General features: G+C 45.0%; 1 protein-coding gene across 2 annotated transcripts in view; it reads left to right on the top strand.

Annotated features, from left to right (window-relative positions):
• Positions 1-27,694, top strand: part of CENPK (centromere protein K) — a 569,542-nt gene that overhangs the window by 16,116 nt on the left and 525,732 nt on the right. The window contains exons 2-3 of one of the 2 annotated variants that reach the window (XM_085631740.1): positions 19,023-19,049; positions 25,774-25,911. In XM_085631740.1, the coding sequence (XP_085487866.1) occupies positions 19,023-19,049; positions 25,774-25,911 (165 nt within the window). The remainder of the gene's footprint in view (positions 1-19,022; positions 19,050-25,773; positions 25,912-27,694) is intronic. The other variant, XM_085631750.1, reaches the window with a different exon arrangement.

Below are 27,694 nucleotides of genomic sequence, written 5' to 3'. Positions count from 1 at the left end.
GAAGTATCTCTCATGGTGGGGCAGGGCCGAAACCTTGAAAATGATGGTAACCCCATTGGTGAATTACCTGGCGAGTATGTTGCCGATGACCTTTTCGGATGACTTTTTAACCAGGGTGGACAGGCTCTTTGGAGTATTCCTGTGGCAGGGGAAGAAACCCAGGATATCAATGAAGAAGCTACAGCTATCTAAAGAAAAAGGCGGCCTGGGTCTCCCCAACTTCAGGAATTATCAAACTGCCTTCCTTTGTAAACAAGGCGCACAATGGCTGATTGAAGACTTGGCTTACACTCCGTTGTGGCTGGATGTTGAGAAATCCCTCATTGATAAGGTCCCCCTTACTGCCTTACTTACTATGGATCTCTCCCATCTTCCTCATTCAAAATACATCTTACTAAACACAAGACGTGTCCTCCTAAGACTTGATCAAGCACACAAAACAGGATTAACCATCAACCATCAAAAACACTACCATGGTAGCCTTGTGGCGTAACCCCTCATTTAAGATTGAAGGAAAACCCCTCCAATGGGAATATTGGTCAGAGAAGGGGGTCAATTTGGTGAGCGACCTGTTTGAAGGGGTACACCCTTTACCGTTCGCCTCGCTCCAGGCCAGGCATAATCTGGCGCCGATAGACTTTTATGACTTTATGAAACTAAAAGTCCTTTTATCCACACGTTCTCTTAAACCCTGTGATCCATGGCTTAAGATCCATGTAACACGTATCATGGCGGCTGGTCATTTTGTCTCGAAAACATACAAGCTTCTCCTCCCTCTACCCAGGAAAGCCCACAGGCGGAATGAAATTCGATGGAAGTCGGAACCCAACTCTACGGGCTTAATGTTTGATTGGGATAGGCTACACACCACTGCTCTAACGAACAAAGTCTCACCAATACTATCCCGAACCAAATACATGTTAATAAACAGGACGTACTGGACACCAGATAGGCTTTTTAAACTCCAACTGAGAGATAGCCCTAAGTGTTGGAACTGTGACTCAGCTGTAGGAGACTTGGCCCATATGCTTTTTAACTGTCCCTCTCTGGGATCATTCTGGGGGAAATTTTTTGACTGCATAGAACATATTTTCAGTATCAAACCTGAGAGAGAATTAGTCTATATCCTACTGGGTGTCCTGGACCAGAACCTAGATAATTCCCATGATCGCCAACTGCTGGATATATTGCTTACTCTGGCCTGTAAAGTAGTGTTATGTAAATGGAAGAGCGCTTCTGAGGTGTCCTTTAGGATATGGCAAGAATGGCTATCTTTCCTAAGAGGAGCTGACAACCCTGTTCTACATTCCTCCCCATGGCGCGCTTCCCACAAGAAGCTTTGGAAATCTCTTGATGCCTCATCATTTTCATTTGATCCTCCATGATGTGTTATAGTCATACGTAAATCAATGACGAAGTGGAGTTTACTGTCGTATACTAGATATTGTATGGTGAAGGAAATGGGTGGAACCATCACCCCTAAAGGGATCTATTTTCAATGGAGTGTTCGGAATTGTATGAAATAGGGAATTCAATCCAGGGCTCTGGACAAGGCAATGCATATGCAATATTGTATTTGCAGTAATGGTGTTCAACTAGTATTGCACAGTCGGACCTTATGATATGTGTTTATGTAACTCATGGCATAGTGCATTATCCTGCCTTTATTTGTTATTTGTTATTATTATTATTTATTTATTATGATTTGTATGATCGATTTGTATGATTGATTTATGTATAAATATGTTTTATTATGTTTTATTATGACAACGTATGTCATTCATTTCATGTATTTCTGTCTTTCTTCTTCTTTTTCAATAAAAACGATTTGAATTTAAAAATAAATTACTGATGACGTGTAAAAATAGTTTTCGTGTCTGCTTAGATGAAAATTCTTCTCACTCAGCAATTATAGAGAATTCTATAGCTATTTCAGCCCAAATTAAAAATTGTCTTTGGGTAAACGCCAAAAGATGCAGCACTAACAGTGAAGGATGGTTTGATTCTACCTGTACTAAGGCCTATTCTAGACTTAAACATGCCTTAAAAGCTAGAGTTAAGGACTATGACCTTATAAGAGAAGCCAGAAGGAACTACAAGAGGGCACTAACAACAAGCATTTGCAATGCAATAGGTCTTGCATTTGCGAGAGTTTGTGCGTTGGCATTGTAAATGACAGTGCCTTTTATTTGTGTTTTTAAAACCTGCAAGAGGTGCGTAAACACGCACTTGGTAACTATACTCATTGCTTACGAGAAGCAAGGCTGGCAGTAAAAAAGGTGCAGTCTTGCTTCTCGTAAGCAACGACTAAAAGTGCATGTTTACACACCGCATGCAGCTTTTCAAAACACATAAACAAAAGGCCTTGTCATTTACAATGCCAAGCGCTCAAACTCTCGCAAATGCAAGACCTATTGCATTGCAAAAGCTTGTTATCTTTAGTTTGGGACAAGGGGTTATGGGAAGATGTATTGTTTTTATTGTTAGGGGGGTGTTATGGGTTGTATGCTGACAAAGTGACATGGAACGTAGAGGGTGGTAGATGGTGACACAGTGAGGTTCCACTGTCCAGCATTCTGTGCAGGAGTTGCTGTGGCACAGGAGCTGGACGTATCTGTTTCCTTTATGACTGAAGCTTACAAAATAAAGAAGCCTGTTTGTATGTTCCTGCCAACTGCCTCATTACTTCTGTGTAAGGAAGCTGTACACTGCACACCTACACTCACTATACAATAATATGAAGTAAACTACAGTTTAAAAACGGTGCACAGCAAAATACTGAGATGCAGTGGTCATTTTGGAATCATGATGTCGTTTGATGACATATGCTTAATTATGTAGTGCACATCGTTCAGTAATGTGTGCTATTGCAACCATATAAAAATGTATTAAGTGCTTCTCCCAAAGATAGGGCTGTAAAAATTCACAGAGTAAAGATACAGTTGTACCACTCTCTTCACTGACAGAAGAAAAACATTATTTAACAATAAATTATTCTTTCAGTAAGAATAGTGGTTTGTGTTATTTTTGCACACCTACTATATTCACAATCTTTTCTGGAAGCAACATTTAGGTGATAGCTGGAATTTTGTATAATTTGTTAGGCTTCAGACTGATGAGCACTATTGCTTGACCGCAGCCACTAGTTAGTTCTCAGACATCAAAGGAAGTGAACATACAATGACAAACTATGTGAACCAGCAAGTGAATCTCACACGTGTTGTTTGTATGCGAAGACACTGCAATTTCACCTCCCCTTACTCTCAAACAGCGAGCCCACTTCACAGTAAAGTGCTGATATGTATTACTAATTAGGCACTTCATGTTAATCTAGGTTTACAATCATTTTACACACTTTTACACCCATAAATCCATGCTGGCAAAACCTACATTGATTGAAAAATTCAAAGCAAAGGTTTATTTTAAGAGGCACGGACCTGGGTACCTCAACTTAAAATCGGGTGCATCTAAACTCTGGCATTCCGGCTAAGCCGCTTCATGTCAGTGAGACAAGGAAAATGCAATTGGCTTTTGTGAAGACAACACTAGGCAACCTTCTTAGAGAGTCAATGAAACGTGAAAAAATAGTTTTACTTGAAGACGTGTGCAAGGCCTGCTTGCATCTTTCAAAAGAACTAGGGGGTCAAAACATGCACATAATGTGCCTTTCTTCCTTCCCAGAGACTTATTCTGAATTCATGCAGATGAGTCACTGCAGTTGTAGTTTCTATATCCCCTATTATGGTAACAGCAATGTGTTATCTGGTTACCCTAAGTACCATACCATATACTGCTGGTATTATTGCCATAGAAGTGCAAAAAAGCGATACCTGGCTGCATAATCACCTCTTTAGAGCTATATAAAGAAAAATATCACACATTCAGTACTTTACATTTAGTATTAAAACGGTTTTTATATTTAGACTGTGAAAATGGTATTGTAATAACACCAAATTCATGAGTATGAATATCCCTTGTTTGTGCATTTATTTCCTGTTTAAATAACAAACTATATGAAGGTCACCATTGTGCTAATTGACCAAACATAATGTTTGCACTGCATCAGGCAACAGTATATGCTCCACACCATAACAAAGGTGTCTGTCGACCGGTGATAGATGCTCGAAGGATAAGTGCTTGTAACTGTGTTCACTTGAATAACGAGAAAATGTCTCCTCTAAAGTAACAAAATTGAAAGAACACTTCGTTTATGAGGTCCAAGCTCATGTCTGCGTGATTCCAGCTATGCCGTCAGAGCTAATTGCGAAATTAAGCCCCAAGTAGCGTGATCTTTCTCAGCACTGAGTCGGGCAGCAGTTAATTATAGGCTTCATGCAAGCAAATCATATATAAAAAATATAGTACAACTTACACATGCCGAGCTGGAACTGGCTTGCTTTTGGGAGGAGATGGGCATTATTCAGTTTTTTAAAAAAATTGTATTATTTATTAAGTGCATTTTTATAAAGCGTGGCTATTACCCGAAGGTGTCAGAGCGCTGTACAATAGAGCTAGTTACGTTATAAGGGAAAAGTGGTACAAAATAGAACATTACAAAGAAAAACAGGAGACTAAAAATGAAGGGTACACAAACACAACATCCAACACAGCACGCAGGGGTGAGGAATGTACAGGAAAAAATAAAAAATTTACAATGAAGAGCGAACTTCCAAGCGGGCCTGAGAATGAAAGTATTAGTTCTGAAAGTGTCTTTGGAAGACAAGACAGTTCCTCAAACAGAGATGAATGGGAGTGTGCTTTGCCCTGCTGCTAGGAAAGGGACAGACCAATGTTGAAAGGCCTGGGACTGTAGACAGTCCAGCTGCCTCTCACCCCACTTTGCCTTTCAAGCCTTTATTCGCGATGTTTTTCACGGGGAGCCTACCCCTGCCTCTGTTGCTCTCCCTCCACCCATGAGATCTAGCAGATGTTACCACCCATTTAAACCAGAGCCTTCCTGCAAGCAGCCTGTGTCTCCGCTGCTTGCAAGAGCTACTGCTGGCTCGGCTCCAGAGGAAGCTAGATTGCTGCTAAAGACATGATGGCAGAGGTAAAGCCTTTCTCTTGCCGCTTGTGCCGAAAGTGCTCTGTCAGCTTCCCTGACAAAGCCCGCACTGAGTGGGGAGTGTCCGTTCTTACACATGCACCAACAACCCCAGGCGGAGACGCGCACTTACTTCTTCGACGTTCAAAGAAACTGAAACAGACTCCCCTTGCTAAACAAACAAAGCATTGCTATTGGAAAACAAGCTGAGCAGCTGATCACCATGGCTCTTGCAGCAAGAGGTGATCCCGGGAGAGGCTGAGCCCGGCTGAGCGGGGGAGGTGCGAAGTGGTGGGAGGGCACCCTACGGAGAAATGCAGCGTCCAAGCTGCAAGCAAAACATAGCGGAAGAGTCTACACCGGGCGACCGATGAACTCCTTAACCTGGCAGCAGGGGTGGGAGGAGAGTTCCATAGGCAGCCTGTGTTTGGTGGTGGGAGGGAGGGCAGCCTACGGGGAGATGGAGCTTTAAATTTGAAAGCACGGCGCTTAGGAAATGGGCGCCACGCTGAATAGTGTGAAGTTAATTAAAACAAGCCCGACGGAGCGTGGCGCGCGTGCGCTTGGGGGTGGGGGAGCGCATTCCAGGCGGGGGAGCGAACCCTTTGAAGTGCTCCCAAAAAGCGGAGTGCATGGCGGCACCAAGCGCGTGATTGTGCGCGTGCTAGCAATGCAATCCGCTTTTTGGGAGCACTTTGAAATGCCCTTTTACAATAGTCTCGCTTTGCCATCGCTTACGCGATAGCAAGGCGAGACCTAAAAAGGAAGGCTGAATTAAAAGAGGAAGCGTGGAATGCCCTGCATGAGGCCTCGACGAATCGCGATTCTGCTGCCTTTTGGAAGGCGGTTAACGCGCCTTTCCTTATTGATAAAACTAAAGCAATTACAGAGATTGCCATCCCGGAGGAGGAGTGGGTATCACATTACTCCAAGCTCTACACTAATCAACCACTAGATGATAAAGTGCCGGTGGAGATAGAGGCTGACTTGGAGCTCTTATCCTCTTTACACAATTTTAGAATGAACTTCACTTTGAGTGAGGTCAATTCGGCCATAATGGCGAGCATGGACGGCAAGGCACTGGGCCCGAATGGTGTCCCGGTTGTCTTGTTTAAAAATAATGTGGCAATATGGGGACCACTGCTTACGCAACTTTTTAATGCATTCTGTTCAATGGGGCTGTTAACGACATGGTACAAATCCACTATTGTCCCTATTTTTAAAAAGGGCGATAGAGGAAGTCCAGCTTGCTATCGCCCAATATCATTATTGGATTCTACAGTTAAGATAACAGGGCGTATGGTTTTAAATAGACTTCAAAAGTGGGCGGAGGACAATCAATTATCAGTAATCTCCAGTATGGCTTTCGCAAGGGTCTGTGCACCATAGATCAGGGCCTAAACCTCCACATTCTTTTAGACAAATATACGAAAGCTAAAAGGGAGAGGCTGTTTTTAACTTTTGTTGATTTAACATCAGCATTCGATTGCGTTGTTCATGAAAAGCTCTGGGCAATTTTGGAAAGGCTGGGGGTGGATGACCATATAGTTTCTTTTCTTAGGCAGCTCTATTCAGGGGCGAGAGCGAGAGTCCGCTTTGGACAGGATGGGGACTGTACCAGGGACTTTCAAATCTCGAGAGGAGTGCGGCAGGGCTGCGTCCTTGCTCCATTCCTGTTTACTCTATATGGTTTAGAAGGCACTTTACTTAAGGAGTGCAGGGATCTGCCTTCCGCAGCTGCTCGCCCTATCTCTGCACTCCTTTATGCAGACAATGCGTTTTTGTTGGCCCGCACGCCCATTGGCCTGCAAAGGGTTGTAACATCCTTCTCACAATTCATGACAAACTTGGGCCTGACAATTAACTGTTCTAAAACGTTTTCGATGAGATGTGGGCCTGGGGCAAATAAAAAGAAAAATTCAATTTTCATTAACTCGAAGGCTTTAGAGAACTCTAACACATTTTCCTACTCAGGAATCCTGTTTGATCAGTCTGGCTCCTGGAGCAGTGCAATTAAAACTAGAAGGCTCTTATTTTGTAAGTCATTGATGGCACTAACGAATTTCAGTAGGAAAATGGGTAGACGTTTACCAGGGGAATGGTTGTGCATTTATAGGGCAACATGTGTAGCGATTGCTACTTATGGTGCAGGCATATGGGGGTATGCTTATGTTAATTTGTTACAAGTGGCTGAAAATATTTTCGTCAGGTATCTTTTGGCAGTACCGGACAGTACGTCTACACTTATCTCTCATACAGAACTTGGTTTGCCTTACCTCGAGGATGTGATTAAAATACAACCTGTCCTTTTGTGGCACAGGGTTTGGACCACTGAAGAATCTGCATTTAATCGCCTTATTCTAAAGGACGCAATGGGAATTGATGGGGTTAACAAGATAAGATGGCTATACTATGTATAGAAGTTTTTAACTCAGTTAGGTCACAAGGAATATTTTAATGATCCTTCTTCTATGTGTCGGGTACCAAGAAAGGATCTTAAAAATCTATGTATGTCATATTTGAGTGAACTTAGAATTACTAGTGAAATGACTAAATCCACGGTGGTGGCACATCATCTTACATTGATTACTGTTAATATACAGCCCTACATCCTGTTAACTACTAAGGACTTTGACAGGTTCTTGTTAACGCGTCTCAGACTTAACACCTTGTTTAGAACCCTAAGCTTCCCCGAGGTAAACGATTGGTCAAGATCACTCTGTAACTGCCCCTGTGATGATATATCAGCCCAGTCGTCCATACATATCTTGTTCTTTTGCAAATTTTATTCCATACCCAGAAAAAGATGGATAGTCCCAGTGTTAAAGAGAATGGAACTGAGACGTTGTCGGCCGGCATTCCTGGCGTTACAGAATTTAGATAATGTATTTACTGTTGCTTCTGTTACTGCCTTTTTAAAAACTATTTTTAAATTCCATAAATCAATTGTGATTTGAATTTTTATCCATCTGTTTTTAGCTGTATTTATCTTTTCTATTTTTAATCATGGAACTTGATTGTGGTTTATAAATTGTACTTTTATGGTTATTTGCTCTATATAATAACCAAATAAAGTTCTTTGATTGCGTACATAGGGATTACATCACACCACCGTGGCTGCACAGGCTGGAATCCTCCATATCAGAGCCCCAAATTCAGAATAACAGAGGTTACCTATATTCACATGTAGTGGACATGCCTGAGTGCTTTTTGGGGTGAAGTAATTCAGACTTTAAGAATACTAACCGAATTGCAAATACAGCCAGCAATACAGATGTGCTTACTGGGACTGATCACCGTTAAGAAACACCTAAATATGTGGAGAGGGTATTGTAACTAGGCCTCATTGTGACAAAGATGTGTATAGCACTAAGATGGATGTCCAAACGACTGCCCACATGAAATCAATGGTTATGGGAATTTGCAAGGTGGGTACAAGCTGAATGTGGGTACACCACAGGTTGGTTTGCAATGGAGTGGAACAGAATGGAAGGATGGAATGGGACTTAGTAGAAATCCTTATACAATAGGAAATGGGGGACCCTGAACCGGTACAAGATGTGGATGGGACAGCTGATTAATACTCTTTAGATATGTCTGTGATGCTGATCTGCTGTAATTTGATGCAATAGTACCAATTATTCTGTTTAAGTGATCCAAAGTTATGTATGGATTTCTATTTATTTGCACATCTTTCTCCTTGTTTGGTCCTTGCTTAGAGATTAGGGTAGTGGGAATGAGACAAGTTAATGAATTGTAATGTTATTTTGTTTTTAAAATCAATAATCAATTTAAACCTAATAAAAAATGTAGGGGGGCGTGGCCAAGATGGCAGCGTGAACAGATGTACTGCTCCGGAGCTCCCACCGACGGCCTTTTTCAGCACCGGCCTTTGGGCCGTTTTAGCCACTATCTGCCCGTACAAAGGAGCACGAACGGTTCCAGTGCTGTCGAGGTACCGGACAAAGGCAGTCACGGTGTCTGGTGGCGCATTTCTCCTGAGCAAGGCGGTGGAGAGCGGGTGGCGCGCTGAGCCGGCGGAGCCGCACAGTGAGGCCTGAGATCTGCAGTCAGGGCTGCGAAAATTCCAGGGGAAGAAGCTCCGCTCTGTCAACAGCCCGGTGTGAGCGGCGGCTGCTGCCACGGAGGCCAGCCCAGCTGACGAAATCGGGCGAACGACGGAGCTGTGAGGACACATCAGCAGGGGTCCAAGGGAATGTGGCGGTGCAAGGCCCAGCCCGCCATCTTGAGCGAGGGGCGGCACTGATACTGGGCTCATACGGAGGCCGTCTCAGACTTCCCAGAGACTGTGGTACTCTCCCATCGGAGAATTGCGGTGTTAGCCCAGCTGTATTCGGTGAAGAGGGGGCTGCTGGCCACCAGACAGCCGTGAGTGAAGCGTGGAGGGAGGAGCTGCCCGTGCCGAGGCCTAGACCGCCCCCCCCCCCCCCCTTCCACGCAGGCCTAGCAGAGCGTTGCGCCTCGGTGGAGACCCGAGGTGCTGCAGGCTACAGAGCAAGCCCGGAGGACTGCGTTGCCGACGGAGGTGAGGCCGCAAATTTGCTGACTGTTGAAGGTGGAGGCGCAGAGCTGAACACGCAGGAGCCTGGCCCCGAAGGGAAGTGGGGCATACACGTGGCCTGGCCTAGGAGACCTCACCGGAGTGTGGCTTGGGGGTCGGTGGGCCGCCCGAGTGAGGAACTGCCGACCAGTGGGGTTGCCGGAGGCGACTCCTAAGCGGTGGAGCTACGCTAGACGAGGTCCGGTGCGGCGCCACCGAGGAGAAAGGTACCCGGCCCGCCAGTCTGAGAAGGGGGCTCGGCCGACCCCGGGCCTGCACAACTGCAGTTGAGGGCCGTGCAGTGGCGGTGGCGCCCTCCCATTACAGAGCACTGGTCCGGGCACGACAGTCTCTTCAGGCAGTGAAGTCGGTGGTGTGCTGGCCTGGGGTGATCCTGAAGCCTGGGAGTGCAACTTAGCACCGGCGAGAAGCACGCAGGCACCGGCGCGCCCTTTCAGCGGAGCTGCGAGGGAAGACGCGGAGGCTGCTGCTGGGGCCGAGCGAGCGGATGCAGGCTCCGGGCGGCTTACGCGGAGAGACAGGTGCAGCGTGAGCCCGATTCCCGGTAGCGGTGTGCACAGAGGGTGAGACCGGCAGACAACGCCAGGATCGGGACCGTGGCGGAGTGGAGTAGCCGCATCTTCCCCAGCCGTGAATTTTGGAAGAGTCTCCGCCGGCGTTGCCGCGCACAGCAATGATTGGGGGCCCGGTGGTGGTCTGGGCCCTCCCGCGGCGGCGGGGCTGAGGAAACAGCTGACAGTAGCATCGGCGGCTCTGGTGGTGCATCACGAGTTGCGGAGATGGACGGCCCTGGCTTAAGGACGCTCACATTCGGAGGTGAGGAGTGACCCGGGCCTGAGCTCGCTGCCCGGGCCCGTACACAGACTTGTGGCCTAAGCGGAGCTTTCTACTCGGCTGAACTGGGAGGCGGAGGGCACAGCAAGTTACGCCGCAGAAAGAGGAGGCTTTACTGAATATAGCGCTGGGGCTCTGCGGCGGCCGCCTGGCGCCACTGGGACTGAGCCTGGGCTTCCTCGTCTGCGCGCTCCCAGGAGGGGAGTGGGGGGCGGCCTTCAGTGGCGCTACTCTTCCTAAGGTCCACCATCCAGTCCTCACCAGACGCGTCGCTGGGGAGAGTGCCAGACACCCACAGAGAGGAGCGCCGTGAGGGCCTGACACAGCCGGACCCTGCTCACAAGTTCTGGAGGCCCGGGAGAGAGCTTCTTACGCCGGAATCGGCGGCAGAGGTGGCAGAGTGGCGGAGACTGAGCCCTACTGGACTTATAGCGGAATCAGGCAAGTGCTCTCCCCCCCCCCTCTTTCTCTAGACTGCACCTAAACGACCGGGGGGTGGCGATAAACTACGCCTGTACCTGATTGTCTCCCTGCCACATCTGGGGTGCGGACTCACTGGCCCGCCAGCAGTGCCTTTGGCGGTGGCACGGACGCAACGGCAGGAGGAGATTGAGAGGCGCACTAGTCGGAGCCTTGTTGGAGGAGTTGCGAGGTACTGTAGTGGATGGCCAGAGGCGGCTGACTCCCGGGAGTGCCCCAGAACATACGGTCTTGTTGGCCTGCTATCAGGTCAGCTGCTCGTGCCACATGCTGAGACGGAGTAAGACACTGTAACATTAAGCCGACCAGCCAGGGGAGTAGTCGCTGAAGCGACGTGGGCACTGCTCCTAGGGGGGCCCGCTAGACCTGGGCGGGGTGCGCTATTGTCCCCCCCCCAGGGGCCGCAAGGACAAGACGCTGAAAGACCTGTTTGCGAAGGCGCAGGTTGGTCAACAGACTGCAGACATGGCAACGGGAGAAGTTCGTTCAACATCTGAGAGAGGGGATGGTGCAGAACCAATCACCAAGGCATTTCTCGAGTCAATGTTTACTGCCCTGAGAGAGGATATTCAAACACTCAAACCGTAATTCACGGCAAAGCTCAGAGAGGTCCGCAGGGATGTGGACGGCATCGGGGAGAGGGTCGCTGAACTGGAGGATAAAAGCGACGGACGGGATACAGAACTGGCGGCTCTGCAGCAAGAGGTCCTCAGGCTCCATGGTCAGCAGGTTGATCTTCAGACCCACCTTGAGGATCTGGAAAACCGCTCCCGACATCACAACATCCGGATCCGAGGAGTGAGGCTGGACGATGACTCGAAAGACCTTTTCAAATACATGAAGGAGCTCTTCAACCACATTCTGGGCAGACTACCCGAGACAGATTAGCGGCTGGACCGAGCGCACAGAGTGGGCCCCCCACAGGCCCCATCGGCTCCGCCATCAGATTTACTGGTTTGCGTCCAGGACTTTCGCACCAAAGAGGACATCCTCCAAAGGGCCCGTCAAATGCACCCCCTGACGTTCCGAGATCAGACTCCGGTCCTGTACCAGGACCTGTCCGCACTCACCCTGCAAAAGCGTAGAATTTTTAAGCCTATCACTGCGCATCTTCAGCAACGCAAGATCCCCTACAGCTGGGGCCATCCCTTTTGTTTGGTGTTTCGTATGGACAACAAATTATACCAACTACGCTCCTTGTCGGAGGCAGGCAGATTGCTGGGAGTGGATCTGCCCACAGAAGATAGCGGGGACGAGAATCCCAAAACAGATGCTGATGACACCAGGCCCCAATGGCGTCGGCAGGGCCCGCGGCCCCGCTCCAAGAAGCCTCCTGTTGCGGAAATCGTCAAGGGCCAGCAGTCCGCTCTGGAGACTGTCTCCACGGAACTAACTAAATCCTCGCCTGGTTGACATTGGTAGCTGCAATCAGCCGGCTGGCTGGTTAATGCCCGGGTCGTTGGCGGGAGCGGGGGCCTTTTCACTGATGGTAGCTTACCCCACACTGCCGTATTTCCATTCACTGTTAGTTGATGGACAATTTGTTACTGTTCGACTGTTTCAATCGTTAATATTATGGTCTTTATTTTTGGGGATTGTTGGGAGGGGGTGCAGGGGTTCCATGTCCACACTTCCTACGAGGTTAGCATTCCCCACACAGCCACGGCACCTGCGTCAACTGCACATTTCAGGCCTTTCTTGCGCTAAATATTGCACCAGCCTTTTGCTCTTCGGTTTTCTTGGTTAAAGTGAATGCCTACCACCACGCTTAAAATAGTAACCCTAAATGTGCGAGGTCTGAACAACCCTGTGAAGCGCAGAGCGGTTCTGTCCTGTCTAGAGAATACTCAAGCTGATCTGTGCCTTCTACAAGAAACTCACCTCTTAGTTAGGGATTGCCATCGTTTCAGATCCCGGAAATTCCCAACTCAATTCTTTTCCTCAGGGCCTGCTAAATTGGCTGGGGTGGCGATCCTTGTGGCGCAGCGTTTTAAGGGCAAAGTCCTACATAAGGAGGCTGAAATTAGGGGTAGGCTATTGACCTATAGATTTGCTCTGGGTAGCTCAATGTTCATTATTGGCTCTCTCTATGCCCCAAACGGGGGTCAGGAGCAATTCTTACATTCCGTCCTCACCGAAGTTACTGCCACAACTGATCGCAACATCATTCTGGGAGGGGATTTGAATCTTTTCTTTGATAACATCAAGGACAGGTCCTGCCAGCGCACTCATCAATCCGGCGCACTCTCTGCAGCAGGGCTGACGCGCTTGCATGATCTGGGGCTATGCGACTTGTGGCGAAGTTTTCACCCGCATAACCGGGAATACTCTTATTACTCGAACGCGCCTGAGTCTTACGCCAGGCTAGACTACCTCTTAGCTTCTGCACCGGTGTGAGCACTTGTGACAGAGGTTGAACTAGGAGTCGCTTCCCTCTCTGACCACGCACCGGTGCATGTCACTCTTGCTCTTCCGCCCATCTCACGTCCTGCCAGAGTATGGCGTCTCAGAGACACGCTCCTACACCGAGAGGAGGTAGTCAAGCGTATACAGAGCTCCATCTCCGATTATTTTTCGCATAACACCAACACTGACACAACCCTTGCTACAAAGGCGGTCATACGGGGAGAGTTTATTGCCATCTCAGCCGCAGACAACGTGGAAAGCAAGCGTAAGCGGGAAGAACTCACCCAGCAAACTAGGGAGCTGCACCAGAGGACGAGAGCCCCCCGGGTATGGCGTCAGCTCAAAGCGGTGTGTCAACAGGTCACGGCACTTGACCAGGATAGAGCGGAATTTTCAGCTCTACGATTGAAACATGCCTACTATGTAGGGAGCGATAGGTGCGGGCGCCTTTTAGCCCACAAGCTGCGGGAGACCTGGCAGAAACAGGGGGTACGTGAGATCTGCAGAGGGGATGGTAGGCGCGTCTCGGAGGATAGTGATATTGCCGAGGTGTTCAGAGACTTCTATGCTAACCTATACGCTGCCTCCCCGCTGGAGGAAGCCAATGGGGCCGCCTTTCTTGATTCTGTCGCCCTAACAGCTTTGACTAAAGCCCAGGCAGAATGTCTGGATAGGACCATTCAGACGGAAGAGGTTATTGCCGCCATTGCTCTGCTTAAGCCGGCAAAAGCCCCCGGCCCAGATGGCTTTTCGGCAGTTTTCTACAAAAAGTTCTGCACCCTGCTCGCCCCTACCCTCACACAGCTTTTTAATTCATTTGCCGAACCCGGGGCAATCCCGGAGGATCTACTGGAGGCTTCCATAGTGGTAATTCCCAAACCGAGGAAAGATAAAACCCAATATGGGGCATATCGTCCCATCTCACTCCTAAACATAGATCTTAAATTGTACACTGGGATCCTTGCCGCTCGCCTTGCGCCTTATATGCCTGGTCTTATTGATCTGGATCAGGCGGGCTTTATCCCTGAGTGCCAAACTTCCGACAACACGAAACGTGCCCTCCACCTCATTGAGAAGGCCTCTCGCACACAGGGAGAATATATGATGCTCGCAATCGATGCCGAAAAGGCATTCGATAGGGTTCACTGGCCCTATCTGGAGCAGGTGTTGGTGCGGATGGGGATGGGAGAGAAATTTCGCACCTATATTTTGAATTGTTACATGTTCCCTACAGCTGCGGTCCGTGTGAATTGTCACACGTCTACCCGATTCCCCATCGAGAGAGGCACAAGGCAGGGGTGCCCTCTCTCGCCTCTCCTCTTCGCCGCCTTCATGGAGCCTCTGGCTCAGAGGATGAGACACAACCCAGCAATCTCAGGGATTAAGTTTGGTGTTTATGTCCACAAAATCAGCCTATATGCGGATGATGTGTTGATCTCCCTGTCTAATCCGCGGAGCGCACTGCCGGCGTGTCTGGCGGATCTGGATGTCTTCGCACGGGCTGCAGGGTTTAAGGTGAACACCGATAAATCAACAGCTCTCGACCTTTCCCTGCTACGATTCACCCGGGAGCATCTTCAAAGTCTACTTCCCATTCAGTGGGCGGTGGATACCATCCCATACTTAGGGATCCAGCTGGTACCTTCTCTCCCGGAAATAGTTGCTATCAATTATGCACACTTGCAAAAAAAGATTCGTCAAGAATTGGGCCAATGGAAACACTACCCTCTCTCTTGGCTAGGCAAAATAGCGGCAGTCAAGATGACCATTTTACCACAGATCCTCTATCTCTTCCGCACTGTGCCTCTTTAGCCGCCTATAGGCTGAATTCAGCAGACACAATCTGAACTCGCCCGGTTCACCTGGAATGGTCGGAAACAACGTATGAAGGAGATATTAACGACCCTCTCTCCGAAGGGAGGTGGACTTGGGCTCCCTGACCTTAAGCTCTACTTCCAGGCGGCTCAGCTGCGGCATCTGGTGGAGTGGAGTCGCTGGGAATCGGAGAAACATTGGTTGTTCCAAGACCAGGCAGTAGCAGCAAGGCCTTTGCAGGAAATTCCCTTTTTACGTAAACGTCACAGACCTCCTAATCTATATGCCTCATATATCACGAGAGTGCCTCTTGAAGTGTGGGACTTCACTAATATCAAACATGAACTCACCACCTTCCCCTCTCCACTCACCCCTATGATGGACAACCCCGACTTCTTCCCGGGCTTGGACGCAGTAGCTTATGCACGCTGGAGGCCTGCTGGATGTAGATTTCTGTATCATATGTATGACGCCGAGGGAGTCATCCCATTTCATCAGTTTAAGCAGGAGTACGGGCTGCCTGAGTCGGAGAGGCTTAGGTATTTACAAGCTCGGCAGTGGGCGCTCGGTGACCGGGTCCGCCCTGAGGCCGATAGACCCCTCTTAACCTACGAGCGGTGGCTTATTACTCGTACGTCAGATAAAAAGCTAATCTCCGACTTATACAAGATGTTACAAGCGAGATATGCACGCACATACAACTCCGGCAGGGCGCGCTGGTAGAGGGAACTGGTAAGAACTCTCAATCACAAAGAGTGGGAGGGGATATACTACAGGGCCCGACATTCGACTTATCACATGGGGCTCGGTGGTCACATATTGGTATTACACCCCAGAACGTTTACATTTCATGGACCCCACGAGGGGAGCGACATGTTGGCGGGGCTGCAAGCAAACGGGCACCTTGATACACTTACTGTGGGAGTGGGAACACATACAGCCATACTGGTCACAGGTGATTGACGAAGTGGATAAACATTTTGATACGGAGATTCTGCGTTTTCCTGCGTATGTCTTGCTGGGTCTCCCAAACCCTCTGACATATCCGCTACGTTCCCGCAGGGGCCGGCAAATGGCAATTGCGTTGGGATCAGCGATACAAAACATACTTACACACTGGCGCACCCCCACGGTCCCGACCTTCACAGGTTGGCTATACCGCCTGTGGCATGTTCTATAGATGGAGAAGCTGACGCTGACAATGGCAGGCGAGGGGTCCAAGTACAGGGAGTTATGGCAACCCTTTCTGGCGCTGCTGGCTTCCGAATTCAGGGCGGTCACCTGCCCCCGTTACCTCCGCTTACTGCACCTTGCTGACATCCACCGGACGGAGGGGTGATGGAGGTTCAATATGGGGATTTGAGAGCTTAGGTAGTGAACATGCGTCACGGGTGGGTGGTGGGAGGGGGACAGGGGGTGGGAGTGGGCGGTTTATATTGTTTCTTTTCTTCTGTTACTCTTATTTTATGCCTGGTTGCCTTTGCCTGGTCAAGTGCCCAATGTTACGCTTATGGCCTGGACCTGACTCGCCTTGTTACATACCACACATCAGCAAAGGGTGGATGGCTAAACCTGCTTAATTCTAATTGTGTGTTTTTGAAATTTCAATAAAGAGATTTAAACCATAAAAAATGTAATCGATATGTTTAAAAAAAGTATACATATTTTAGCGATGTGTAGTGCTAGAGAGCCCAACTTGAACAAGAAGCAGTATACCTTGACTTATTTTTTTGTTAAAATATTTTATTGAGGTTTTCCAACCGTCGAACCTATTAACCAATGTTGCATACAATAGCATCCGATATAAGACCCAGTCATCAGTGCACATATCAAAGTATATCTTGACTTATGATCACATATGGCTCTTTTGCCAGTTTGTAACCTACAAACAGCCTACCCTTCAGCCCGAACCCTCAATAAAATATTGCTTAATACACGAGGCCAAGTATTGCTTAGAATGGGAGTAGCAGCTGTCAAACCTGAAAGGCGTACCTTGGAAATGATGTCCCTGCTCTTAGCTGGAAAACCTGTACAGTGAGAACAGAATGACAAAAGCTGTAGAGCCTTTGTCATATAGAGATAAAGTAACTGGAATCAAATGCCCTATGAAAGCGCAAAGGGCAAGAGGTTTTGAAAAGATCTCATCCAGTAGAATATTAGCCTTTTGGCGCCTAGGGCTATTAATGACTGGTACAGGCTTTATGCTTCAATAGTCCAATACACATGTTTCTCCCTCTTTAATTTAGATTATTTTGCCCTCAGCTCTAATAGCATTATAGCCCTTCTGCTTAGGGCTTTCCAGATGCTCAAAGGCCCTGTCTCCCATTATAGGCCCATGCCTACTGCTCAGGCCTATAACTCGGATTGAAAACAACATTTTTGTATTTCTCCGCAACTGTCGTTCTTGCTGTAATGACAGTCTCTGGCTGGGTGAACAGTTTCCAGAGGTCACAAGCCAAGTCTCTAGGTCCCTACAAAATTCATTCACCACGAAAAAGCTCATGCTGCTTGACATAACAACGGTAATCCAACCAGTATAAGAGACTCTGGAACCCCAGTACAAGAGAAAGCAAAACCTAGAAACAGATTTGGTGGTATGACATCCTCCTAGTAGGAAATTATATCCTGATATATGAAATAGCTCTGACAATGATGATCATTACACAAAGATGAGAGACTAATACATGTAGTGTCTGCAAATGGAGTCAGTCGCTGTAATGCCAAATGAAGGTGAAACAAAAATGTTATGCATAAATCATTTCCAACCCCGACAGCTTAGCTGTCATGAACAAGACAAATGCACAGACTTCCTTGTCTTAATCACTAACGCTAGGTTTCTTCCTGCTAACTAACATGGTGCCCCAATCCATTCTTCCCTGAAAGTTTTTGTAACTATTCAAAAGGGAAACTATGATAAAAACAATATCCTGCAAGTAGTGACCATCCCAGCAGATTTAAAGTACACCTTCTGACATCCTGGTGGCCCACAATGGTCCTCCAAATATTCTTCAAGAAGAATCCAGATATATTCTACATTCTTCAAAGGCCTGGACCGCAATTGGACATTGAAACTAGCAATAAAAATCAAAGCGTCAGATTGGTCAGTGGAACTCTAAAGAAGCGAGTATTCCCTACACTGAGATAAATCTTCCCAAGCATAGCTAACATCTTTCTGAAAGGGAATTCCCATTGCCAACTGATGCACAAGATTATGACATGCCTACTGAAGTCACTGAAGCTAAATTTATATGGGTTGTTTTGAACCAGCCTTGCTCCAGAAACAGTATGCAGAGAAGCACCAACTTCTACAAGACATACAGTTGAGCTTCAGGTCCATGACGGGAACAGAGATTAAACTCTTGAAGGCTCTCATTCCACCTTGTATTTATGACCCCCAAGCACTGCCATGCCATAAATTCTTCTATCCTCTGAAAAGTTTCACTTTATGAATAAGGGTTTTTGAAATGTGATTGGAGTGAATTCCCCGATCTGTGTTTTCACTGAGCTGAGCCCTATTGGACAACTGAAACACCTCTTGTTAACTGCCTTGTAGTACAGTTAATTAAAGAGGATACATATATCACTTCAAAACTCAGAAATAAATGAAGGAAAAATGAACAAAAGCTTTTCCTTCAGCCAGTGTTTAAACGTGAAAGTGTATTTTTAATCAATACGGCATATTTTCACTGTATTTGTTAAAAAAGCAACATATTGTTTGGGTAACAGTTTTTTCACTCCCAGGAGCAATTATTGTATGGCACAATGAAGTGAATTAATAAGTTTATGTTGGTATTTCATTGAAAAATATGATCAACCAGAAACAATAATGTGCATTGTAGTATTTTTTTTTATGTCTTACAGGACAAACAAGAGGAACTTTTGAAAGAGGTAAGTAAATTGCGTAACTAACTTAGTGTTTTACTTTAATTCTTTTTATATTGTGGCAAAAATGATTAAACATTAATGGTTGAAAAAGGTTTTTTTTTCCCCCTGCATGTTCTTATTTTGTCAAATCTCCAGTCTCGTTCTGCACATCCACACAACTCTACTAAAGATAGCATCCTAACTTTTAATAGTTAACACAATGCTCAGCATGCTAAACTTTATTTATTTGTTAGTTTTATCTAAAGAGAACTACAAAGAGCTACATTTGAATACGTGTTTTGGGACTTTCAGTAGGGCACACTGTAATAAGAACTGTGAAATTCTAGAGCTAGAACTGATGAAAGATTGGCTGAAGAGTTACCAGTCTGTGGGGCACTTCTGCAAATGCTGTTGCTTTCACCTGACACTAGGCCACTTTAAGTACTGGAAGGCTGTACGAGTTAGTAGCAACTCTTGAGTATTGGCCAGGCTATGGGTATGCAGATATAATTGACTGGGTTGGAATTAGTTGGGATTCATATAATGTTAGGCTCAGTTGTGCAAGGCAGACAGAAGAGCTAAATGTGGGGGTGCTTTATGCTCATTACAGACCGATAATCATTGTCCGTGATCACCTGTGGAACATTATGACTAGCTAAAAAATAACTAGCGATTTGAGACAAGGGAGTTAAATGTATACTTGAGCTATTTATTGTACAGGTATATGTAAACATGACACCTTGGAGGAGGGGTACAGAAGTGTTTTTGGGGCTTCTGCTGGTTGATTATTTTGTTTTTAACTCTATAACTTTAGTTGATGTGATATAGGTTATACTAAACCCTTTATTTCGGCTCGAGGTCTAAAAAGCACACAAGTAAGCAATGATGAAACGTACATATTCAAAATTCTATAAATACGTGTTATAAAAGCAAGTACACTTAAAAGCAACCTTAAAATACAACAATCATGTTTGATGACTATTCAGCTTAATAACACAGAAACACTTTGTCAGTGTGAATAAAAAGTGAAAAATAAAAAAAGCATTTTGTGCACATTATCATAATAGCATCATTGTTAACCATTAGACACACAAAACGTTGCCCTGATAGCCAATAGGTAACGGGACAGTGCACAAACAATGGTTTACTAAGATCAGTTTTTAATATCCTTAGGGCAAGCTTATGATCTCTTAACCCCAAATTCCAGCAAAGAGGGGAAATCCAACACTGGATACTAGTTAAGTAGGCTGGGCAAAAAACATTACTTGGTCTAAAGTCTCCTTAAAAGCCCCACACGCGGGGCACAACCGTTTATCTGCCATAGGAAATTTGGCCCCTTTGCCAGTAAATGAACAAAGGGTCATGGTCCCATAGCGGAACAACAAAAACAAACACCTTGCTTGAAAGAGTTCAATTTAATTAATAAAATCTTCTCAGATATACAAGCCTTTAAGCAAAAGAAACGCATCAGTCAAAGAGCTGTGCCTAGCATTGGAATATATTGAGGACTTGTCGTGTTGCTTTTATGTTCGAATGATGTTAGACTTGAAAATTAGCCCAGCTTCTCTCGGAGCACTCCATCGAAATGGCGGGGCATTAATAAACTTAATCCAGGGTATATTACTGGAACTCACAAGCCTAAGTATTCCTTCTCGGCATCTTGATATGAACGTAGCTCTGGGGTAGCCGAGAACCTCCTAAACAAAAAAGATGGGACGTAGGCCTATTTTATCTGAAAGGGGTCTCAACCAAAGATCAAGCCTAAGGGGCAGTAAGGGTGTACGTACAGGGACACCCACTAGTAATCACATACATCGATTTGCCAACACATCTAAGGCAGAAACATCCAGATGGCGCCACAGTTCAGCACGATACATGGTCGTCCCCAAGGCTTGATGATGTTATACCTGTAGTGCTGGCTGTGCAGGTCAGAACACAGAATTTTGAGCCAGCTTAGTAATAATACCTACTACTTGCTCTAATCTTAGTCTGTGCTGCATAATGTGTGCCTACCACCTCACCTGCTCTGTCAGTGTAATACCCAGGTAAGTGAATGTCTACACACTCTCAAGAGGTTTTCCTGCCTATGTCAAGTTTGTCTTGCTCAAGCGACCTGGGTTCATTGCCATAAACTTGGTCTTGGCCACATTTATTCCAAGGCCTCACATTTTGCAGAACATTTCAAAGTGGTCCAAACGGTTCTGAAGGCCCATGGGAGACTCGGAGAGGAACAGGGTGTCACCGACAAACATGAGGGCAGGGATCCTCATGTTTGCCAACTTGTTGTTGTGCAGCGTCACTATAATATATTGTAAATAGCTAGGAACCCCCAACTCCTGCAGCACCCGCCATAGGGTTGGCCTAAGGACTAAAGCAAATGCAGAACGGAGGTCCACAAATATGATTTCCATGACAACATGAGGATTCAGAACACCTGGCGAATCATACTAGGGGCCTCCCTAAATCCTGCCTGTTGCAGAGACAAGATGATATATCTGTTATCCATTCCTGTAATATACCAAGTATAATTCTGCTAAATAGCTTTTGAGAGCTGTTGAGAAGACTTTTGGGTCTGTAGTTGATTGGCACATCAAGGGGGACATTTTGTAAATAATGACAATTTCAGTCCCAGCCCACGTCGGAGGCAAAGGCGTCTCTCTCAGAAATGCTGTAAACAGTTGTAAAAAGTAGGCTCCCCAAATGTCAACCTCACTCCGTAATAAATCCCTGGGATTTTATCGAGTCAGAGTGCTTTGTTAGGTACAATGCCCTTAATAGCTGCACAAATTTTCACTACAGTTATTTAAAACAAATTATAATCATTCCTGGGTGCTGGAATTTTGCCCAAAGTCCCCTCAGCGCTATCTTCTGCCTCCCCTAAGCTAGCCAGCAGCTGCCTTGCAGTTCCTGCGCTCATTAATTTACCAAAGTCGATTGATGTTTTACCCGACTGCAACAACAAATAAATGAAATGTGTTACCCAGTCACTAGCTGTAATGTTGGTTGCTTTAATACAATGCTCATCCCTAGTGCTAAAGGTCATTAAGTTCAAGAAGGCACTATGATCTCTATGCTTGGCAGCAGTTAAGAGGCAGTCCAACCTCTTAACCACAGCATAGATTTAGCCTTCTACGTTTTCGAAAGAACCTTATCCCACTAGGGTACCAGTAAGAGAGATATACATTTTCAGTTTTGCCACCTTTCCCACGCAATAATCACTCCGCCCATTCAGATCTCCATCTAACACTATTCTGTAAGTACTATACTGTAGAAAGGAAACGTTTTATTCTTCCAATTTTGAGGTATCACAAATTTAAACAATGTAGGGTGGCCATGTATTTTTTAAAGACCTCCCCCGCCCCCCGGACCTGTTTGTATGTTTTACCTAGCTTCTTTTTTGTGGGCTTGCATTAGAAAGAGGTAAACGGAGGTTGCTGTCTAATTAGTAATAATTAAGATAGAAGTGGTTTATTATTGTAAAATGGGCTTTACCTGTTAATAAGAGATTTATACCATTTACACCATTTTAATTGAATTTTAACTGTTTTTTTTAATGAAATGGCCTAATATGAATGTAACAATTTTGACAGATTTATCTCTTATTTTTAACCTTTGTATATATGGTCATATTATATGTTTTGCAATTTTAGAATGCATTTGTACTTTTATGACTTGTGTAACAAAGTTCGAATAAAGTCGTGTGATGATAACTGTACTGTCACCAATGTGGTGTCCTTCTTTGCATATTCTGCGATGCCTGTTAGGTCCTTTTTTGTTTGGGCTAACATTACTTTTAATAAAAATAGGTTAAAAACAAACTGCTAAGAAGTGCCATGGCCATTGATATCAACTGCACACAGTCCTTCCTACTTTTTTCATCATACATGTCCTGAAAAGACCATCCCTCCTGGTTTGCTCCGTAAACTCTAAAACTGGTCAGAACCCTTTCTTCTTAATGCCTACTATTTATAGCTTTGGATTTTAAAGCCGGCCCTCAAATGTCTCTGTGGGTGTCATTGGGGTGTTTCACTACAAGTATCCATTGAGGTGTCTTTCTTGATAGTGCCTGTTTCAGACAAACAAGGAAATTGGCAATACCTTTAAACTTACATCTCCGCTTTTCACTCAAAATGTGAAAACCAGCCTCTTTGTCCACCATTCAGTTTTCTGCATGTTGCTGCAGTGCAGCTCAGTGTTCTGTCTTGCATGGCACCTTGAACAATGTAGCTTTGTATCTTTTAAATAAACGTGTATCATTGGTACAATTGCCATGTCTGCAAATACACATAGAAGCAATGGAACAACAATCCAATTTGTATGAACTTTTTTTCCATCTTGCAAAATTGGAAAGGTACTCCACCTTGTCCTGAAACTGTTTTAGGATGTTTTCCAGATTATACCTAAGAATATGCATCTTAGATTTGTATGTATTAGCCCCTACAAATCCCAAGGTCTGAAGTGTCCGTTTATCCAATAACACTTCTATTGTATCTGGATCTGGCTTACTTAGTGCAAATAAATCTGACTTGCTCAGGTTAACAGTTATGCCCAAAACCATGGTTAATAATAGATACTGTTCATAGTATGTTACCCGCATTTAGAGAAACTATGTTTTTTAAACCATATATTTTACGATACCATGACAAATAGCCATGTCTTACTGTTTAGGTCTCGCCTGACCCAGCGCATTCGCTGGTCTGGCGAGACTTATTGAGAGGGCTCCAAAAAGTGCTACCAGACCAGCCGAGTTCTACAGGACATGTGCGCGGGCGCGCGCCACACTTTACCGCGATTACTTTAACTTTTGCGGCCGCAGGGCCGCTTTGATGTTTGATCTGATCACTTTCACTTTCGCTGCCACACGGCCGCTTTGCATAGCCAATAGGTCTCACTTTTGGGACCGTATAAGTATTTAGTTATGCAACTGTTGCATGGCTAAACACTTATAAGGTCCCAAATGCGAGACCTATTGGCTATGCCAATGCTTGTTTTATTCTACAGCCATGTCAAATAATAATGTAGAAGATGGGCTCCCCTATGGTGTGCTCATGTACAGACATACTTGAGGTTAAGCACTGATATTAATACAACCTTTCCACTTATATTTCCCAGGGGCCAGTTATTGAAGTAAGTACTGCAGGTATTCTAATCATAGAATATTAAAGGCCTTCCTGGCATCCTGTGTGGTGATTGTTGCCTTCTATGCCCAGCTTCCAGCTGCCAAATATAACCTAGGTTATATCCAGCTATCCTACCAAGGATGAATCCAGCCTGATCCAGGTGCACCAGCCATGCCATGAGTGGTGTGATCATGGAGGCTGACATTCTCATGCAAGATCTTGTTATTATTGATAAGGATCTATATGACCAATATTTATTGATGCTTGGTTGGTTTATGCATTATGTCAGCCAAGGAATGCTGTAGCAATGTATTAGTCTGATTTAATTGCAGCTCGCTCTGCTGTTATATCCCTTTCAGCGTGTTGCATTTTTAAACCCAAAACCAGATCTATGAGTTGGATGCACAGAATCTGTAACTGCAGCCAACATACTAAGTACTCAACTGTCTTCTATTAAAGAATTATGCCCAACTGGTCTGTATACTGAGCTCGCTGCACTGAGGCATTATATGGTATCAATACTTGTTCTAGCAGATCCTCCATCTTCATTATGATTTTAAGGAATGTATAATACCTTCCTAGAGAATGTCTCTTTGCAGGACTTAACTCCCTACCCCAAGTTCACTCACCAATCCCATAACCGAGTCCATCTGCCTGTGGATGAATTAGGTTCATGTGCAATGCCCACTTTGCCCGTCAACACAGCTTATCTTCAGTAGCATTTTGAAGTTCAGCTCCTTTTGTTGTATAAAGAACTCATTTGAAAGCTTATGCTGAACAGTCCTGTCTGTCTGCAGACTCCAGTTGGGGCACCAGCTCTAACAGTCCCACAGTTTCCCCATATTCTATATAAATTTACTTTTATCTAACACCCCCTGTAGTATTGACCCTGGAGTAGTTGTTCAAACACATACTCAGTTTGCTGCCTTTCTTGAAGGATCTGGAGCTCAGAGGATTTATAACCTCCGCACATTACAGCATGTTAGGGTTCCCACCCACTTCTGCTTCTTCACACTCTCTCAGTGTAGAAGTTCAGAGGAAATGCTTATGAATTAAGTTTAATTCCCCTTTCCTCTTGTTCTTGAGTAGTTCAAATTAAAAGATGGGACTATGCTAGCCAGGAGTGTAAGGGACCAGATTTGAGTAGATGTTTTTTGGAGCATGATTTCTTGGGAAGTTACTCTGCAGCATCAAGTGTATACACATCTGTAAGGATATAATTGGGTTGAATTGGCAGGTATGCCAAACTTATTTTTAGTAGGATTGTGAGGTATCATAACTTGTTGGTGGAAAGTAAGTCCTCATTTAAACTGCACCTTTCTTGAGGTAATGTATCTGCAAATTAAGCTTTCTCTTCGGCTCTGATGTCATCTGCTCGTTGTTTAAGGTCAAGGTGCTTCACAATTTGGAGGATACCACTACGTAACCGTTTACAAAAATAAAATGAGATTGCAAGGTTTGACAGGGAAATCCAACATAGTTTATAACCATAATTGTGAGGGGACGCTATTTCATATTCTGACTTTAAAAAATGTATATGTCTCTGTTGCATGTCAATGATCATCATTCTTGCCTTATTCTTAATTATATTACTGCTAAATGTCATTAATTTATTTTATTCTTTTCAGGCTGAGGCGTTGGCAAAGCACATGTCATCATATAATTGTGATCTGGCACCGGATCTCACTTGTGAGTCTGAATGTTCTGCAGAGGCTAAGGAACAGTTATTAGACCAGTGTGAAAATATATGGGCACAAATGGAAAAGGTACTCAAAAGTTTCACTTATTGTCCTGCATCTGACTCTTTGGTTTGGTTACTTTTATGAAGCAAAGAAATAGAACAATATCCTATTATTAAATGCTGATGCACGAGCTGCCTTCTACGCAATCTCAAGAAAATGTTTCTCTTATTTTTCCAATTTAAAGTTGTGCTTAGCTTTAATCATGCTGTATAAATTTTAGTATAGCACACAATGCACAGGAATTCCGACCTCGCCGAAATGGCATATTATTTAATAGAGATTGGACTGGGGTGTAGACATTAGGGAAGGCATGATTGAGGGCAGGTGTTTTTGTTCTTAGATAAACAATTTTATATAGGTACTATGTTCTGATAGTGTGTGGAACTACAAAAGTATCATTGGCAAAGCTAAATGCAACATCAGATCTATTGGCTTTGCCAATGCTTGACTCATGTCATACACATTATTATTATATATTGTACGCACTAATATTCCTCAACCTTTTCAAGATTCCAACGTGCTGCATTCAAAATGTCGACAATCTTGAATCGGTAAAATAATATTTTAATGTTTTTGACTGGATAGCAGAGTGTTGTACGCTGTATGGCCCTTATAAAAGGTAAGACATGAAATATAAGTTTTCAGTAGTGACTGAAAAATCATGTTTTTTATCTTAAAACTGAAGGACACATTAGCCCACCTGCCCCAGCACTGAAAGATTCTACATTTATAGGGAATGTGCACATGGTACAGAAGGAAAATGGTATAAGTCAAAGTGAGGAGGGCAAATTGGTGAAATGGGCTGACCCATTGCCCTATGTTGTGAGCTGTGGTGTTTGTAAGTAAAATGTGAATGACAATGTAACAGATGTTTGACGGAACCACGCATTCCATTACACGCATGCTATTACCACGCAATAGCTTTACCACTCATTGCCTATACCATGCAAGTCATTACCACGCATACCTTTACAATTAAAATATAATTATACCAGGTAAGCTCAAGTGTGTGTTTGTAGATATATATATTCACTTAAAAAACCATAGGTTTCACACATGTTATAGTTAGCTGGGCATTTCACTCGTGAAAAACCAATGAAATTCCCCCGTTATAGTTAGTGCAGGAAACTATAACTCATGCGACCGCAATCCTCTGCTGACGACGTCAGATATTACATCACTGTATTTAGACACTTATTTACCCATGTCTTCTTCCATTAATTTTTAGCTATACATATATTACAATTTTTTTTTTCAGAAAAACACATATGTCATCAGTGATGTAATATCTGACGTCATCAGCAGAGGATTGCGGTCGCGTGAGTTATAGTTGCCTGCACTAACTATAACGGGGGAATTTCATTGGTTTTTCACGAGTGAAATGCCCAGCTAACTATAACATGTGTGAAACCTATGGTTTTTTAAGTGAATTTGCAAGGTTTTTTAAATGCTAATTCCTAACTATAACGTGTGTGAAACCTATGGTTTTTTCAGTGAATTTGTACGGTTTTTTAAATGCTAAGTTATGTATTTTTTAAAAAATTTTTAAGGTTTTTCACCGTGCGCGTACCGTGCGCGCGCTGTGGGCGTTCGGTGCGCTTCGCGCACCGAACGCCCACGAAATTTTTCAGTTTCTACCGTGCGCGTACGCTACGCGCACTCCGCGATTTTTCATAACAAATTTAAAATACGTTTTTGCCCTTGGGGGTCCTTCTGGGACCCCCTGACCAAGGCTAGGGGGCCAGGAACTGTCCAGCCTGCCCGCTTTACAAGTTATCCACCTTTGTTTTTCACCCCCTCAGACTGC

Source organism: Triturus cristatus, chromosome 2_1 (assembly GCF_964204655.1).
Source record: "Triturus cristatus chromosome 2_1, aTriCri1.1, whole genome shotgun sequence".
Lineage (NCBI taxonomy): Eukaryota > Metazoa > Chordata > Amphibia > Caudata > Salamandridae > Triturus > Triturus cristatus.
This window is presented reverse-complemented; position numbering and strand designations above follow the sequence as displayed.